The sequence below is a fragment of the Eucalyptus grandis genome, chromosome 1, assembly GCF_016545825.1.
Source record: "Eucalyptus grandis isolate ANBG69807.140 chromosome 1, ASM1654582v1, whole genome shotgun sequence".
NCBI lineage: Eukaryota > Viridiplantae > Streptophyta > Magnoliopsida > Myrtales > Myrtaceae > Eucalyptus > Eucalyptus grandis.
Window position 1 is genome coordinate 47509770 of NC_052612.1, and position 18863 is coordinate 47528632.

The window sequence follows — 18863 nt, forward strand, 5'->3', positions numbered from 1 at the left end:
TTAGCCATTGGTATCCGAACTTGATGATGGGTCCGTAGGTTTGTGAGGAATTTGTGGATAGGCTGCCCACTTGACCCGAGTCAAACCATGGAGAAACATTGCTCCCGTCAGATCAGATCGAGATGTCCTCCAATCCATCATGACTGACATTGACAGTAGCCATTCAATGGTAAGCATGGCATCTCTCTTTCGTTCAGTCCATGGACTTAAGAGGTCGGTCAATGCAGCGGAAGTTTAGGCAGGCAACTGTGCAATTTGAGATTATGATATGGAAATGATTGGCAAGAAGATAGTTGACAACCGGGAGAGAATTAGGAAGCAGAGCAAATTTGACAGATCGCACTGGGATAGCCAGTTCCTATGGATAAAAGTAGTATCATTTCTTGTGATTGTGTATCTCCACTCCAGCGTTAACGTAAGCTTCTCATGGCTGACGTGTACTTCCAGCCTCCCTGTTTTTTGTAGGAGTGATTGGTTCTCGATCTAGTCCAGTTCCAAGATAGAATCGAAAAACCAAACCTAACCATTGAAACCAGGGATCGAACCGATTGATCCTTGGACTATAAAACCGAACCGAAACATCGTCTGATCCATTTAATGGAATCGATCACTTACGTTTCCTTTACTTGGAATTTTTAATAAATAATAAAATATTAATCCAGTACGGTTCTCCTTGAAATTGAGAATCTCGACTGCCTAGACACCGGCTCTACTTTTAGGAACCGGGAACCAGATCGACACTTCTAAGAACTAGACCAAACTGATTGGTCCAATCTAGTCTAAACGATTTCCAATTCGACAACCGCTTTGCACACTCCTAATTTTTAGCTATCAGTACTCATGGCAAAGCTCTAATCACCAAGACTGGTTACCACAATTAACCATTGAAATGGACTCCCATCGTGCTGCTATGCAAGATAACGAAAAAGGTCGAGAAATGCAATCGTTACTAAAAGAATAAGAAGTTTGATAAGAAAGAATTGCGCCTGAGAAAAATAAGAAGCATAAAGGTAAAAACAGTCCGGATTTTCTAGCTGATAATAGTTAATCCTATACATAAGGAATTTCACTCAGTTACAAAATGAAAGCTCTCTACAGCGCAAAAACTCCTTGTACAAAATACTGCTAATGCTTCCTCACAGGGGAAAACACACACACTGCTCATCCCATTGCAGCCGCAAGTAAGAAATCACTTCCGCCACGACAGCTCGGTGTCTCTGCTCTCTCATCTCATAGACCACTAATTGTTACTGAACCTTCATTCAGCATCCATAGCCACCGAGTCAAGTGGCTCTAGATGATTACGACAAATGTACAAGTCATGAATAATGAAATGCTCACCGCCTAGATTTTCTGACATTGTAAACATCAGTTCGAGCCTCGGCGAGCCTTGACTTCCCCACACAGCCCGGCACCAGATCGGTTCTCTCCTGAGCAATGTTGTCCACATCGCTTGCAGGCTCTTGCCGTCGTCTTGTTGGAGTACCCAAAGCTCGCGGAGACCCAGTCGTCTTGTTGGAGTACCCATACAGCATTCGATCCCTCAGACCTCTACCAGCTTGTATGCATGCATTTCATCTCCATAACCTTCCATCTGCAGCTTTTCCCAATCTAATTCGTTTCCGCCATTTTGAAACCTCTGTTTGAATGCCCCAGTCAACTCCATCGGATATACTCCTCTGCAGGGAAGTACTTCTCCTCGGTGCCCTTCCGGAGGTTGACCTCCTTGCTTTCATCTCTCTTCAGCTGGTGGGGCTACGTGAGTGTGGGTCCACTTGTAGCTCTTGTTATGGGGTTTACATCAAATTGCATAGAATAAAGTTCACTTTCAGCAGAGTCTTCTTTGCATTCGATCCCGTCTTCTACAGCTCCTCCATCATCCTCTTTTTCTTCACTGTAACGAGCACCGACACAACTTCTACTCAAGTAGTCTGAGACGTCTACCTTATTGGCATGACTTGGGGACGTCGACTTTTTCTTTCGACTTTTTGTTCCTAATGAAGCTTCAAGTTGATTCCTCAATTTATCAATGGCAGCATTTTTCTCCTCAATTTGATACCTAGCCTCAGAATGCTTCGTCTGGACCCTATCTTCGTATCACATCAGCTAATTGCATTATCTCTCTTTCCTTCTCCATTTCTTCCTGAATTTTCAGAGTTTCCCTCCTCAAGGTTTCTGCCTCATCTTCTCTTCACCGACAGTCCCAGCTAATTCATCACAGACTTGTTCAATTATCTCTCTCTCTCTTCTTCGCTCTCAAGTTCCTGAACTGTCTTAAGCAGAGAAGCCTTTGACTCGGCTAGTTCTTTTCCAAGTTTCTTGTTTAAGCTCTCAATCCGTGCCCTCAGCTTCCTTTCTACTTCAAGTTCTCCAACAACAGACTCAATGGCAGCCTCAACCACTTTCCGCTCTTTGCTTCGCCATGCCGCCTTTCTTCGGCAAAACACTTCATCAGATAATTTATTTCACTCTGTTCTGAGCGTTGTTCCTGGATAAGTTGATTAATCATCAAGCGAGCCCTCTCAAGTTCAGCATGCAAAGCTGACATGACAGACATGCTTGATGAGGGCCGATCTTCAGGGCCCCACATGCGATTTATAATCTTTAGCAGCTCTTTTGATGTGGTTAAGGCATTGCTAACGCCCTTCAGACGAGTCTTTACTCCTACAATCTGGCCATTAGGTGTCTGAGGTTGAGATTTGTTTTCCATCTGCACTTTGAATGAAGAGATCTTCACCTTACAGTCCTCAAATTTGACTGTTGTATTTATCAAAATCGTAATAAAAATGTAACAGACAGCTAATTTAAGTATGGACGGCCATATTGCTTATTCCAGATGACATGATATCAAGAAATTGAAAGGATCTGACAGGTTATCAATCAAATTAACATACCAGAAAGATAAATAATAAAAAAAAATCTATGGAAAAATTTGATTAATCTTGATTGAAGGAGCTGAGAAAAAGGAAAGTGTTCTCTTTGTAAGGATGAAGATAGTCCTAAATTAATTTACCTCCATTAAACTGCCATTGCTAATAGAACCAAGAGCGCCACCATTTTGCTCTGTCACCCTAAGTCTTTGGGAAAAGGATGATGATCTTCTCCTGTGACTGCCCGTTCCAGATCGATCCATCCTCTGCAAAAATAGAAAGATGCATTAGCTGAAATCGAAGTTCAGCTGTATTGACTTTGCCAGAAATGGGAACTAGGGAAACTCTAGTGTGTGCAATATAGGAGACTCCTGACCCAGTTTCTCCTTTACACAATCGCACTAATGCACAACATATCCAAGAATAGAGAGACTGATAGATAATAAACATAATATCACAAGTATGTGTAAGAATAGAGAGACTGATATATAATAAACATAATTAACTTCTAAAACTTACCATGCTTGCAATTAAGCGTAAACTAGTTAAGTCAATCAGCCAATAAGGCTAACCTTTCACAACCCGAAGTAACCACAAGTCACTACTCTGCCAACATACACACTCAAACTGATTTAAAAGGCAAATACTTTTCTCTATCTGTAAATTGAAGATGACATAAAGCACTGAATGGACAAGTGCTATTTGGATCTATTATCAACTTTAGGAATAAAGCCAAAAGTTATATCACAAGAGACTCTTCATCCATGGAAAACCAGGCAATAGCACAACAACTACGATGAAGAACAAAGTTTCCTACTTGATCTAATTTTTTGGCTAGATAAGGTATCCACTTGGAATTTCTGATTACCTCTGAAACAGGACTGTGAGACGGATCGGACAAATGTGGAGGAAGAGAACCTGAACGCACTGAACTGGCAATCCTCTCTCTCCCTCTCCTCCTTCTTCAACCTTCTTCCTTCCAATCCCTCCTTCACTCTTGGTGATGGCATCTCATTCATTTCCCAGAGAGTAGCGACCCAGCTTCCTCGCCGAAACCGGCTCCTGAAGCTTCCCTCTTGTACTTCGAGAGGGCGAGAACTGAGGGGACTCCATGGTCCGCTGAGCCAACGACGGGGATCGGGAACTCATCAGCCTCCACGCGGGCATCGGAGTGGTAGAGCCGCCCCTTTTACCAATTAAAATTGCTCTCTTGAATCTGTAATGCTGACTATAGACGACGAGGATGATCCAGCCGGCGAAGACCCGCGTTTTCTAATTTTAGCAGGGATTAAAGTATCCATGGCTCGATCACTTCTTGGCATTGCACGTACTCGGTTTGATTTAGATCTGGCAAATCCAAAAGCACCAATATTTGAGCAAGACAGCGTGAACCCCAAAAGGAAAAGAAATCTAATCCAAAGCTCGACAAGCTATGCCAACATCCAAGAACAGGGTAGCGGCCAACACTCAACAGCAAAACGAAAAGCAGAGAAGCCACGGAGATGAACCCAGAAACGATTTGCACAGAGATGGGTTTCAAAAAGGAAATACTTTTCTTTCTTTCTTTCTTCTTCACTCCATCTTGAAGACTAACGCGAGAGCACAAGAACTAATGCTCTCAAATTCATTCCGCATTTCCTCGGCTTCTCAGCAACAAAAACCCAGTTCCCTCCCGCAAAATCAACCAAATCTCCAACGAAAGAGTGCAAAGAAACACAGAAACTCGAAGCTACGGACAAAAAAATACGAAATTTATCCACAGGAACAACCAAGTCGTCATCTTTTTTCTCCCTGTTCTTCCACTACAAGCAAAAAGCACCAGCAACAAAATGCGAGCGAGATCTGGGTTTTCAAGATCGCACCTTTTTCAGGTGCATGAGCGGCAAGATTAGCCCTGGGATGGTGGGCAAGGCACCACTTGCGGACGAGCCCGGATCGGACGAGAGCCGCTGAGGCGGAGAGGCGAGCGCGATCGGGCAAAATGCGGAAAAGGGCGAGGAGGCCCGACCCTAAAGGGGTCGCGAGAATGTCGGGGGAGCTTTCTCGTGTTCCTCGAATGGCGTCTTCGTCTACGATTACGATGAGAGAGACGAAGAGGAGGAAGAGGAGGAAGAGGGAGGGAGGGAGGGAGGGACTTGACCAGTCCTAAAGCACTCATTCAGCATCACCAACCTAATTAGCAAACACCCAAAGCCAAAAAAAAAAAAGGAAACATCACCAACCAAAAGCCCGTGTGACATAAAAAAAAGGCAGATACAAAGCCATTCGTATCTAAACCAAATCATCAAAATATGCATCACCAATTATAATTTCGCACCGTGAAAATTTTCAAATTGATATGCTCGTGCTATAATTATCTCACATTAATTTTTGGGTCACAAAAGTTTTAAATCAAATGACAAGTTTTAACGAAATCTTTCAAGTTTGAGAGAGATATGGAGGGGCATTAGCAGATCTTAACATATTTTTCAAATTAAGATTTCGGTTATTTTGACAACTTTTGTGACATAAAAATTGATTTTTTACTTGTTTGGGTTTTTTCAATAATACGAAAAGCACGGCATGGATCTATAAGATTTTGTAATTTTTAATGATACGAGATTTACTTTGGCGTGAATGCGATGCAAATATGCTAATTTATGATTTTTAGTGATGTTAGTCCGTCAAATTTATTTTCATTGTGATTTTATTATCGTGGAACATATTATGCTTTTCAAATTTATGACCCTTTTAAATTTATCTGCAAGGTTAAAATACTGTCGGCTTTCTCCTTTAAACGAGAGACACGGGAGACACGGCCTATCAACAAGTGATTCGGACCACTTATTTAAAGCATGAATATATCCGAAGTATTGATTGCGTATGACTGCAGAAGAATTAGCGTGTTAAAAATTATAAAGTTTAAAGCGACTCAGGCCAAGCAGGAATCATTCTGCTGAGATCAGGTGCGGCGGAGCACACGAAAGGCACGGTGAGCTTGGTTTTCTCCTGGGCTGTGATTGGCCGGGGAAGAACCCGACGACCTTATCCGGTCTGACCGGCTAGGCCCACGGCCAATCGTTTCGCCACGGAGGATGTGGACTGAGTGGACGCGCGCATCACAGGAGTGGAGACAGCGAGCCGCCAGATCGGGATTTAAAAAAAGAAATCGGGGATTAATTAAAAATAATCATGATAATGATAATAATGGGCTGCGGTGGAGGACCGAGACAGGTAATTCTAATGCATAGGTTGCAATGGTTGCACATTCCTTTGCGTCCCTGGCTAATTTAAATTATCTAATTAAAAAAAGTCAAAGGTTTCCATGTGGAGGAATTTCGGCTTTGAATTTAGCTGGCAATAATAAAAGGAGGGGAATGTTTAGATCTTGTAATTATGATGTCATCCAATCATGTGGCATGGCATTAAATAGTCACCTTGCCGGGAAAATCCATAGTCCATTTTAGTGATTCACGAGATTGGTATGTAATTAGGGCCGTTGGGATCAAAAGGAGTAAAAAATTCGATATACTTACTTACAGATATTTACGGGAAATTACCGAATGTAAAATTGTTAAGGGGATAATGAATTGAGGAAAATAATGATATAGAAGATAGTTACTTACTAATAGGGTTTTTAAATTTACGAATTGTGGAAGAATATTAGATCATGGTGATGAGTTACCATAAATTGGAAAATTATCATTTTGATAGAGTGGAGTATTGCGATTTTTCGTGGAAAGTTACGAGTGTCAAGATGTTCGAATTTTCGAGACTTCAGGGTAAATCACTACTCGTAAAGAATGGCTACCAACTTGTCGTTTATAGGGAGATTAAAATAATGGAAGATAATTATTAAGCTTAGCCACCGTCACTTATGACAATATGAGACTTTTAACTATTTTATTGGTTATTACTAAATGTTAGCATTTTCAGTTAACAAACTCTATAGACAAATGACTGTCCATATAGGTAAAAGACTATTTTTATTTGTGCAAACAGGTTACTAATATTACAAGTAAGTTACGACTAATAAAGGTGAATTACTAGTAGGGGGAAATTGTCCAATCAATTCTAAACATATTGTACAAATATCAATTCATAACTAAACTTTACAAATTTACCAATTTAATCTGAAACCTTTGTATGGAATTTTAATATATTTATTCTGATTAATTTTCATAAGAAATTGTCAATGTGGCAATGTGCCACGTAGGACAACTAGCAATTAGTCGATGACTGAACAGTCGTGTCAGCAACTTTTAGCAAAATTTAAATGGAAACTACGTTGAAATTATATGCAAAAGTTTATGATTAAATCGGCAAAATTAAAAATTGAGGACTGAATTAATATTCACACAATAGATTTAGAATTGATTGAGTAATCTCTCCTCTACCCGTAATTTTTTTAAAAATATATACAAATTGGAAATGAGGGCATTTTGAGCAGCTAGCTAATTTTCATTGAATGAGAAATAAACGTTGGTGCTTCCAAAGATGACTCCAGAAGAATGTGCGACTGCGATTATTTGAATCCCAATCAAAAGCTGTTCTACTTGGGCCTCAAAGCTTTTGAGCATTCAAGTGTAGATATCTTTATAGAGGGCAATCATCTTTGGCACCTCGATTTCATTCATTGGATTTACTTTCCTCTTGATTTTTTGATTTTTTTTCCCCATACATTATATAAAAGTTCACCAACCAATGGCACCGCGGGCTTTTCCTGTCCAATCTCCATTCAACGAACGCGGCGATGACTCCGAGAATTGCATGACAAAAGTAACAAAATTGAATGGAGACATCTCCGACACATGCTTGCAATAAAGGGGCAAGGACCCTTTACCCTGCTCAACGCGGGTCGGGTTAGAGAGGCTCTCCAATCAACGAACGGGGGCGATTACTCCAAGGGAGACTTTTCTATGCTGAAGGAAAGCATTATCCATGGCCCATCTTGAGAGGAATTTCAACAGACATTTATGATTACTAGGCAAGAATGACAGTGGTACATGGTTGGAAAATAGAAGGTGGAATCGGTCTGAGGTCCCCATGTCTTGTAAAATGGTTCTCCATTTATTGAGTTTTTTCAATTGAAGGGCTGTCCGGAAGTGGTGGTTGCTTGGGCACTTTTGGGACAATTATTGGAGGCTTAAAACTTCTAGCCATTCTCTTCCCAAACTAAGCAATGCTCTTAGGGCATCCGGAGTAGTTAATGCACCAATTATATTACCTTATATATGTGGGAGAACGGGTATTCTAATAGTCCCACAATTCTTTATGTAAATGCTATATGTGTGTGTGTGTTAAGAAAGCGGCAGTGCTAGAATATCCTATATGGCATATGGTATATGAATCCAGTGTCAAAATACCCCGTATGGTATATCTTATGTGGAATTTTGGTTGTTAGAAAATACCATATAAATTAATATGATACGACCACCCTTTTTTTTGTGTGTAAATGCTATACATATGTGTGTGTGGGTATTAAGAAAGTCACAGTTCTAGAATATCAAGTATTCTAATATTATCTCTTTTATGTATGTAAATGCTATATGTACATAGTGATAATATAAGAATACCCGATATGGTATATGGTAAATAGTGGCAGTGTCTAAATACCTTATGGTTATGTTTGGCCATCTAAATTTCTAACTAAGATAGGATTAGATATGATAGGAAATGAAATTAAGGGGATTTGGTGATATTTTATACATGATTTGGTGATCGTAGTAATAAAGTTGGATATTCATATCGTATCATATATATCGTTGGATATAAATGACATATCAATATAAATGAATTGCAAATTTTATAAATAGAGATGGTAAAAATTTCTCACAACACTCTTGTCTATTTTATTTTCATTTGCTTTTCTATTTTTCCTCTCTTTTTTGATTAATTTCCTTTTTATTTCTTTCTTCCACTTCCATCGTTCTCTAACTAAATTTTATTAAATAGAAAACTATACTAATATACCTAAAATACCAAAACAACTAAAATATATAATAAATATATATTTATATATTGAATTTATATTATAGGATAAAATTAAATTTGAATATATAAGTAAAAATAAGATTAAATAAAGAAACTAAATTTTTATTTTTTTGTTACTTTGAATTTATTATATTAGAATTCATTTATTGTTTATACTTGAAACATCATTTTAAATTTGTTAATCTAAGAAGTTTAATTTACTTGAAAAAAATAATTTTCCTTTTACGAATACTAAAAATTCTATCCACCTTCATCCTACCTCCCATAAAATAATTTTATCCGATCTATATCCATAGTATATATAATTTTATCCTGTTTTGAACAGCACAAAACACAAAATAGGATAAATCTTATCCTATCATGGATTTTATCCCGACTACCAAATTACCATATAATATATGCCACATACCATATAGGGCATTCATATAAGGTATTCTAATGGTATGTAGTAGTATTAGACTACCTTATATTGTATGTCGTATATGGTATCTTTTTTTAAGACAACCAATGTATTTTTATCAATGATACCTTATACGATATACCATATAGGGCATTCTTATTAGTGATATCTTATATAAATACCATATAGTCTACATTTTGATCGTTTAGATTTCTAATTAGGATTGGACTGAATAAGAAATGATATGGATTATATTATATCCTATCCACTATTGGTGAATTATAGCAATAAAGTTAAATATATTCACATTAGATCATGTACGTTGTTTGGTATAAATAGCATATCAATGTAAATGAGCCTAAAAGTTGCACAAATGGATATAGTAAAAATCTCTTGACACTCTTGCATACTTCATTTTTATATGCTTTTTTCTTTTTTTTTTTCTTCTCTTTTATAATTATTTTCTTATTTTTTAATTTCTTTTTCCCCTTCCATCGTTCTCAAACAAAATTTTATTAAATAGTGTTTATATTTTTATATCTATATATTGAATTTATATCACAAGATAGAATTAAATTTGAATAAGATTAAACTAAAAAAACATAAACGTTGTTACTTTTTGTTATTTTGAATTTCTTATATTAGAATTCAAATATTATTTATATTGAAATATAATTTTAGTTTTATTAATTTAAGAAGTTTGTTATTCAAGAAAAATAATTTCATACTATGGATATAAGATACCCTATTAACTTTTATTTTACCTTTCTCCTGGAATAATTTTATCCCTATATCCCTTTTATATCCAATTTTATCTTGTCTTAAGTAAGCATTAGATGTAAGATATAATAAATTTTATCTTACCCTGAATTTTATCTTGATTACCAAACATAGCCATATGGTATTTTAATCTTATACGATATACCATATAGGGTATTCTTTTCAATGATACCTTATACGATATACCATATAGGGTATTTTAATACACTGATAGTGTTAAAAATACCATATACGACATATCCTATAGGGTATTTGAATTCTACCAGTTTATTTTTATCAATGATAGTTAGAATACCCAATATGGTAACTTTTTTTTTTTTAAATTTTATTATCAATGATAGTCCACCAAATAAGTGATCCCAATACCGACCAAAAAAAAAACTCATCCCAACATTTTAGGCAAGACCGATCTTCTTTGTCTCTCTCTAATTTCAATTCTCGTTCGCTGTCTCGCCATTTGGCAAGATCATCCCTCGCTTTCCTTCTCCTCTCATTCATCCAGAAAATTCTCAACCATCGCTCTCTAACGACCAGAGTGGCAACAATGGGCTCTACAAGACTAGGTACTTCACGCAAATCCTCGACCATTTCAGCTACCGTCCCGAGAGCTACCAGACGTTCCAGCAGAGGTACTTAATTAACTCCACCTTCTGGGGCGGCCCGCGGAAGAATGCCCCGATCTTTGTCTACACTGGGAACGAGGGTGACATCGAGTGGTTCGCCCAAAACACCGGTTTCATGTTTGAGACGGCACCCCACTTCAATGCCCTTCTTGTGTTTATTGAGGTATATTGCCAACTGATCCAAATACTCAAGCTGTAGTATCATATTTAAGCAATCAATGATAGGACTTTCGTCATTTTGCTTTGCTTTTGCGAATTACATTACAGAAAGATGTAGAGTTTATCATTCTTATTTGTCTCTGTGAAGCATCGGTATTATGGGAAATCGATGCCGTTCGGGGGCAAAAAAGAGGTGGCGTACAGCAACGCAAGCATGTTGGGCTATCTCTCCTCGACGCAGACATTGGCGGACTACGCAACGCTGATAACCGATCTGAAGACGAACTTGACAGCCGAGCGTTCGCCAGTGTTGGTTTTTGGAGGTTCTTACGGGGGAAGTATGCTGCTGTTCCCTCACATATGTTAATAACTATAAACAAATTACTGGCTTCTCACTCTTCAGATTAATTGTTGTGTTTGACTTTAGAATAGATTAACTATGTAGCTGGCTGTGCATGCTTTCTGGTTTTAAAAGAAGACAACAATGGAGTAAACTTACTCGGATGTTCACTGAAAATATCGCAGGGTTGGCAGCATGGTTTAGGCTAAAGTATCCGCACATTGCAATCGGCGCTTTGTCTTCTTCTGCTCCGATCCTCGACTTTTTCAACGTCACCTCCCCTTATATCTTCAACGACATCATCACTCGAGACTTCAGGGTTCTCTCTCTCTCTCTCTCTCTCTCTCTCTCTCTCTCTCTGCGAATTTGTTATTTTGTTTTTGGTTGCTCTTGAATTACAAGGACTCAAGAGAGTTTGGAATTAGGGATAAGGTCAGCCCGATGACAAGAAAGGTCTTGCTCGGCCACGGACTGGAAGATGTATGAAGTAATTTGCATGAGTAAACAAATCCGAAGATGGTCCTAACCTGGACATTTTAGTCAAAATTTCATAAAATCCCTAGTATATTCCTCAGACAAAACTATAATTCATAAGCAAAATCTTGTTATTCAGAAAAAGTCTGGACCACTACATTTCCATTTACTAAATCTCCAGTCTTATCATGTAAATCTAAATTCTTTTTTTTGAAATAGATAAAATGATATTGTTCATTTTCTTCTTCTTGAGATATTAATTTTTCCACACGCCGTATTCCCTGTGCCGGTACTTCAACTAATCCAAAACATCTGGTTCGTTTAATTGTACATGAAATTTTATCAATCCCTTAATTTTATTGTTCTTGTAAACCACAACGCGGTGTAACGTACTTATTTTACATGCACCATCAATCCAACGTTTGTGTTCTCGATACCAACCATATAGATTTCACATGAATTGTGACTATGTGAAAACCACACAAGTCTAAGAGTGCGATTGATGTGAATGTCCAGAGCGAGAGCAAGAATTGCTACAAAGTGATCAAGCGATCATGGCAGAAGATTGAAGATACAGTGAAACAACAAGGTGGACTCGAGATCCTGCGAAAATCATTCAGACTATGCAAGTAAGAGATGACTCAAACAATATCAGCTTCTCATGGATTTGATTTATTTATGTTTTTTTTTTTTTTTGGTGGGTTCTTTGTTTATGTAATGACCCCTTTGCAGGAACTTTAAGGATGCGGAATATCTCACAGGTTGGCTCGAAACTGCTCTCGTTTACGCGGCCATGACCGATTATCCAACTCCTTACAATTTCCTGACTCCCTTGCCTGCTTATCCGGTCAAACAGGTATAGCTTGCTCAACAAATAATAACTTATATTAGCAGTGTATTCCAAGCAATATCTTCAAGATCATACTTTATAGTATTGCAAGTCAAATTCAAATTCTTTTGGGGAACATAGATCTGATCTCAAAGGGAAAATAAAGTTACTTCTCGAATGAACCAATCTTGTTTTGAAGTAAGTAAACTTGGCTTAAAAAATGCAAGACTTCTTGTAGCGTATGACCAATTCGTGAGGCAGATCTGATCTTTGAGGATTGTATCGTTGCGTGTGTGATTGACCAAGTCAAATGAAGGATTAAAATACTTTTTTCCGGCGCAAGACAACTTGGTCCCAAAACTTCATAAACGATTCCTGAGAATTTAATTAACTCGCTCCGTTGTGCCAATATTGAGGCGTGGCGGGGCCATTTTGTGAAATGCTTCTGTTAAATCTTCAAGATATAGTGCTAACAGAGTCGCGGAATTGAACAACTCAATGGCTGGACAGACAATCGGACGCATGACTAATGTTTATGCTCTCTATTTTTACTTTGTGTAGATGTGCAAGGCGGTAGATGATCCGAGCAAAGGGGACGATGATTTTGCCAAATTGTATGGCGCGGCAAACATCTACTACAACTACAGCGGCGGCGACTCATGCTTCGATCTAATGGACGATTCCGATCCTCATGGCCTCAGCGGATGGGGATGGCAGGTACCCAACAATTTTTCACTCTCTCAAAAGAAAAGATTTCCTAAGCAATGCCTCTTAAGAATTACATGTTACATTGGATTCAACTTGAAACCTTATCAACCATTATCACATGAATAATGCTAGAGATGATAAGACTTATTTACTAAATGAATTTACTAAATGATGTGATAGAAAACTGTCAAGTGTTTAAAAAGGTATTCTGACTTAATCTAGCAAACCCATCTAGTAGATGAGCTTTAACATCTCCGACATTAATCCAATCCGGAGATAGTAGTTGTGATGAGGTGAAGGTCATAAGCTCTTTTTTTTTTTTTTTTTTTTTTTTTTTTTTTTTTTTTTTTTTTTGTGAGGTCAATATAAGCTTTTTCTATTTGGTTGGTGGAGTAATGAAGAAGTTAGGGAGGACAATAATTAATAGTAATACTAGTTAGGGAGGACTATAATTAATAGTAATACTATTTACTGGTCATCTAGCATTGTATTTGAATATTTAATTATTAAATCGCGCATTAATCCAACGTTTAAACTTTTAAAATAGTTGCAGTAATTCCATAAAATCCTACAAATTATTCCTTCTTCTTTCTATGACTCTTGAGAAATGACTCGACATTCTCGAAAGAATTTTTCATGAGATTTATGTGGCTTTTTGTCAAATTTGTAGCTTTGTAGTCATGGAGTCCTCATCTGATCTTTCCTATATTTCTCATTGTAGTATCAATAACTAGGAAACTCACCCTTTGGCCTGGTAAAACTTTGCGATTGAATTAACTTGTGAACTCTCTTTCTTCTTTGGTGTTCATGTCCTCTTCTTTTACTTAAAAGTGGGCTAGCTTTCGCATCTGGAGGAGCCAATAAATACCCCCAAAAAAAAAAAAAATTCGAATGGAGAGAACTCCAAGAGGAGCCTAAAATGTCTGGGTTTTCGTTCCCCAGTTCTGTTCCTTCCTTCGGATCCTAGACTGTCAATTTGCTTTGTTTTTTTTTCTTTTTCAAGAAGTGGTTTTAATTTGTTAACCCCAATTTTAATTAAGGGAATACATGCTACAGGCGTGTAATAGTTAAATAGGAAGTAAACAACAAAATGGCATCGGGTTGATCGAGTGCATTCACTTTTAATCTATTTGAATCATCTAAAATGATAGATCGTGTATACATAACTCACCAAATTTATGGATCACGATGTATTTGGATTCACATACCCAGTTGCCTCACTCTATCCAATCCACAAACTTGTATTTTTATATATGTATATAGGAGTTAAAGTTAAAGTTTGATGTGAAATCCCACGTTTCTTGAGGTGGGGAATTCTGTGTACCTTATCAAGTCTATGTAATTAACTATGGCATCATCCCAATTTTACATCGAAATCTTAAGTCCTTTTTGTACCATTCCATGATCTCTAAGCTCCTTTTAGCACGAGCGCATGTGATAGTGATCGTTATTTATTTCCTTGCAAGCATGCACGGAAATGGTAATGCCAACAGACGGCAATCGAGAGACGAGTATATTCCCACAAGTACAATTATAAAGATACAATCGGCTCCTGTGCATCTGACTCCAGCGTTGTCTCTAGGCCCACCTAGATCCCTATCGAGTTCGGCGGCCATGTGGGTAACCCGTCCTTTATTATTCTATGCTTGGTGCAAACTTTGTATAAGTATATAATCATAATTTATGAAGTTTCACATAAGCTTTCATATCTTGCACGTCCTTACTTGGAGAATTGCAACATCTATTCATCCCGCCTCCTAACCTGAATGTTTGTGTCGATCATTGCGTGTACTTAAAAAGAACAGGACATTAGGCGGACCTTGAGGAGATTTGGGAGCAATATCATCTTCTTCAATGGCTTCAGAGACCCATGGAGTGGTGGAGGGTATCTCTCTCTCTCTCTCTCTCTCTCTCTCTCTCTCTGGTGTGGGGGGAATATGAATGGTTTAATATTCCTGTCTCTGTGGTAAAATTGGCAGGGTGTTGAAGAGCGCGCGCTCTCTCTCTCTCTCTCTCTCTCTCTCTCTCTCTCTCTCTCTCTCTCATGAATGGTTTAATATTCCCGTCTCTGTGGTAAAATTGGCAGGGTGTTGAAGAGCATTTCCAAGAGCATTGTTGCAATAGTGCCCAAAAAAGGTCAGCTCACTGTCTCCGAAACTTCGCATAATTGACTCTTCATTTTATGAATAAACGTTATCACAAAAAGATATTAGTGAATCCCTTCGATGGAAGAAGTGATGGTCAATATTCACATTGATGGGAGGTTGTCCGTGGCATGTAAAATAACACGTTCAGAGACAAGTTATAGAAATAGATTTTCTAGGACATACAACAAGTTATTTTTAACCGTCGTAAGTTATCGATCATAGGGGCTCACCATGTCGATCTACGATACTCAACCAGTGAAGATCCCAAGTGGCTTCAAGATGTGAGAAAGAAGGAGATCAAGATCATTTCGGGCTGGATCTCTCAATACTATCGTGACTTGGCCAAATAGTCTTCCTAATTTCGGTTTTCCGTTTCATAATGCTTCTAGTTCTTCAACTATCCAAATGAAAACTTTTACTTAGGGGGGATTGACAGTGGCTCTTATATGTTGTTTTCTTAAATGGTTCCCAACATTAACAAATAATTATCCAATTTGTCATATTAAGTTCAAATCATGTGAACGAGTCACGTACCCATTCATGTGAAATGGGGTGAAAAATGAAATAGCAAATATCACAACTGACATTTCAATTATATCCCACATATAGTTATTATTGGGGAAAATTATCAGAAAAATCCTAAATCAATTGCATTTGTATCAATTCATTCTAAATTTTTTATGCAAATTGACACAAGTATAATAAGTTTAGGTAAAGTGACACAAGTGTAGCACGCAAGAGCTGTTTTTGAGTGTTTCCCATGCTAACCAGGACTAGCTTATAAACACTTTGGATTGTGTTTGGTCATTTGAATTTTCCACTATATACGACCGAACAAGATTCCAATGAAAGCTAAATCGGTGAAAAGAGCAGTTGACACTAAGACTCGTTTATGAAGTTAATACTTTTAATTGATGTCACGAACTCTTACTAACTCAGGATCAAATATGACCCACTTATTCAAATAATCATTTGCAATTTGTAATTAGATTTATGCATTATGATTCATAAGCACAATGTACATTGTTTCATGATCATTGAGAGTTTGGATCTAACAATAGGGACACTCAACCATAAGTCAGTTTATTGTTTCATAAGGATGAGCTCATTCGTATTTGTTTAAGTGCTGCATGTGCATAGGAGTATGCACGTTCTATTAACAATATCTGACAAGTACGACAGTAGAGTTGGTGTGTATATATTGAATGAGTGAAGTCCATTGCACGTGGGTGTGTAGGTCCGAACAGAAACTGTAAAATCGTTTATTAATCGAAGTTAGAATGCTGATTATTTGGTTGATTGTTGTGGAAAAATGATCAAAAGAGTCATAAACCTATTATACGGATGTCAATTTAATCATAAACTTTTTAATTTGATCAATTTAGTTTTAAACTTTTTCATGGTTTACCAATGTAGTTTTTCTGTCTAATTTTAGCCAGAATTACTGACGTAGTCATCCAATCAATGTTGACTATCCTACATGGCACAATTGGTGCTGACAGTTAACAATTCTTGTAATCTTTTGAAAAAAAATTAAATTTTTTCCTTTTCCTTTTCCTTTTTTATTTTCTCTATTTCCCTTTGCTAGTTGTTGGGCTTGGATGATGTTTAGCGAGGTTGCCAGCTACAAGCAAGGGCTGCAACATCTTTGCCAGATTTGGCAGAGGGCCGCCCTCACCAACCTCTAGCAAGCATCGACCTAGTTGGATTAAATTGGCAAAATTAGAGAGTTCATACTGAATTCACATTTATATAATAGGTTTTAAAACTAATCGAGAGATCTTCCCACTACTTTTTGTTTATTTTTTATTTTTTTAATATTAATTGGCAGTAAGGGACATTTTGAGCGCCGACTAATTCTCATCGAGGCGGCATCATTCCATCACACACACTCGACCGAGATAAATAGGTCTGTGCATCTGAAAATGTCCCTAAAAGGATTAGCAAATGTGATTATTTGAATCCCAATAAAAAATTATTCTACTTCGGTCTCATAGCTTTTGAGTATCTAATTGTAGATATCTCTATGAAGGGCCATCATTTCTTGAACCACAAATTCAATTTTTTTTTTTTTATTTACTTTCCTCTTTTGATTTTTCTTCTAGACATTATCGAAAAGTTCCCCGACCAATAGCACCATGGACCTTTCCTGCCCAATATCCATTCGACAAATGGAGCGATTACTCCGAGAAATGGATAAACAAAGTAAAAAGGAAACTACAAGTAGTATCCTGGCCCATCTTGAGAGGAATTTCAACAGACGTGTATGATTAGGATTACTAGACATGTCTCGCAAAATAGTTTCGTAGGACGTGTTTATTCCATAAAATATAAAAATAAATAAACGAAAAGATTTTTATCATTCATGAAAATTTTTGGACATAGTGAAAAATTCTTATGGACTAATTATTTCAAGCAATATTACTGAATATTTTTAAGAAAATATTTTTCAAATAATTCATTCTCCATTTTAAATTATTTTATTGAGTCTATTCAGTTGTTGTGGTTGTTTGGGGCCGTCTTTCCCAAACTAAGCAATACTCAGTATCCGTAGCAGTTAATGCAGCAATTTATTACCTCACATATTTATGGAATTTACGGTAGGAGGAAGTTATTTTCTAGAAAAATAATAATATATTCTAATGTTCGATTGAAATTTAAAAATTAAATAAAAAATATGTTCTACTGTTCGGCAGTGAGGGAGGAAGAGAGATCAAAAGCCCCAATTGTACAAGTTCCAAACACGACACGTTGCAACCACTGGGATTCGCCCCAATGCCACCCTTCCAACATGGAAGGGGGAGGTGAGGGGTTCAAATCCCCACATTCTCAGGAGAATGGGGTGAAGACGCGTAAGTTTCGGAGTGGGTTTTTTCTCGGGCCTTGCAAGAAGCAAGGATGGGGTGGGGACGCGTAAGTTTCGGGAGTGAGTTTCGACTCACGCCTGCAAGAAGTAATGTAAAAGTCCGAGAGCGAGTGTAGAGCAGTAGAATAGAGTAGAACGACCAAAAAAAAAAACACGACACGTTGCTCATCGGAGGCCCATCAACGGGACAATAAGACAACGATCTTCATGTGGCCCAAATCGATTCTCGGCCACTATTGATCCGCCGTTGGATAGCATGCAAAACTGTATTCATGCATGACGATGTTGAATGTCACCAATAAGTCTCACTTTGCATGTGTAATTTATTCAATACTTGTTATTGGATACGGAAAATATTATAAATAAAGTTATGGCCAACGATTTGATCCTGGGATGTGTGGACTTTAATGAATATGTTAGGGGTTTAAAGATTGGGCCATATTTTGCTTCAATTTTGATTAAATAAAACTTTTTCCAACCAGTATTGTTAAATTTGGTAAATCATCGTCAACCGATCTAAAATCTCAAACTGTTAAATGAATACGCGGTTTAAACCTTTGAATATTCTCATACTCCCATTCATGTGTAGGCTGTACTTTGACCTACGCCTAAAGCGTGAAAATATGTGATTAGTAAGGCCAATAAGGAACTGTAAAGATTTAAAAAGATTTGTAGTAGAAGAGAGAAGAGTGTC

The 18863-nt window shown here is 37.5% G+C and overlaps 1 protein-coding gene and 1 pseudogene across 1 annotated transcript; one reads left to right on the top strand and one right to left on the bottom strand.

The window, feature by feature from the left end:
- Positions 1-1012: 1012 nt before the first annotated feature.
- LOC120290582 lies at positions 1013-4867 on the bottom strand (annotated as a pseudogene).
- Positions 4868-8430: 3563 nt separating this feature from the next.
- Positions 8431-13853, top strand: LOC104431195 (lysosomal Pro-X carboxypeptidase-like). The gene is made up of 8 exons (XM_039300087.1): positions 8431-8440; positions 10526-10809; positions 10954-11143; positions 11331-11464; positions 12136-12248; positions 12352-12475; positions 13010-13165; positions 13827-13853. Exons 1-8 carry the CDS (start codon positions 8431-8433, stop codon positions 13851-13853), a joined length of 1038 nt encoding a protein of 345 aa, XP_039156021.1.
- Positions 13854-18863: the final 5010 nt, after the last annotated feature.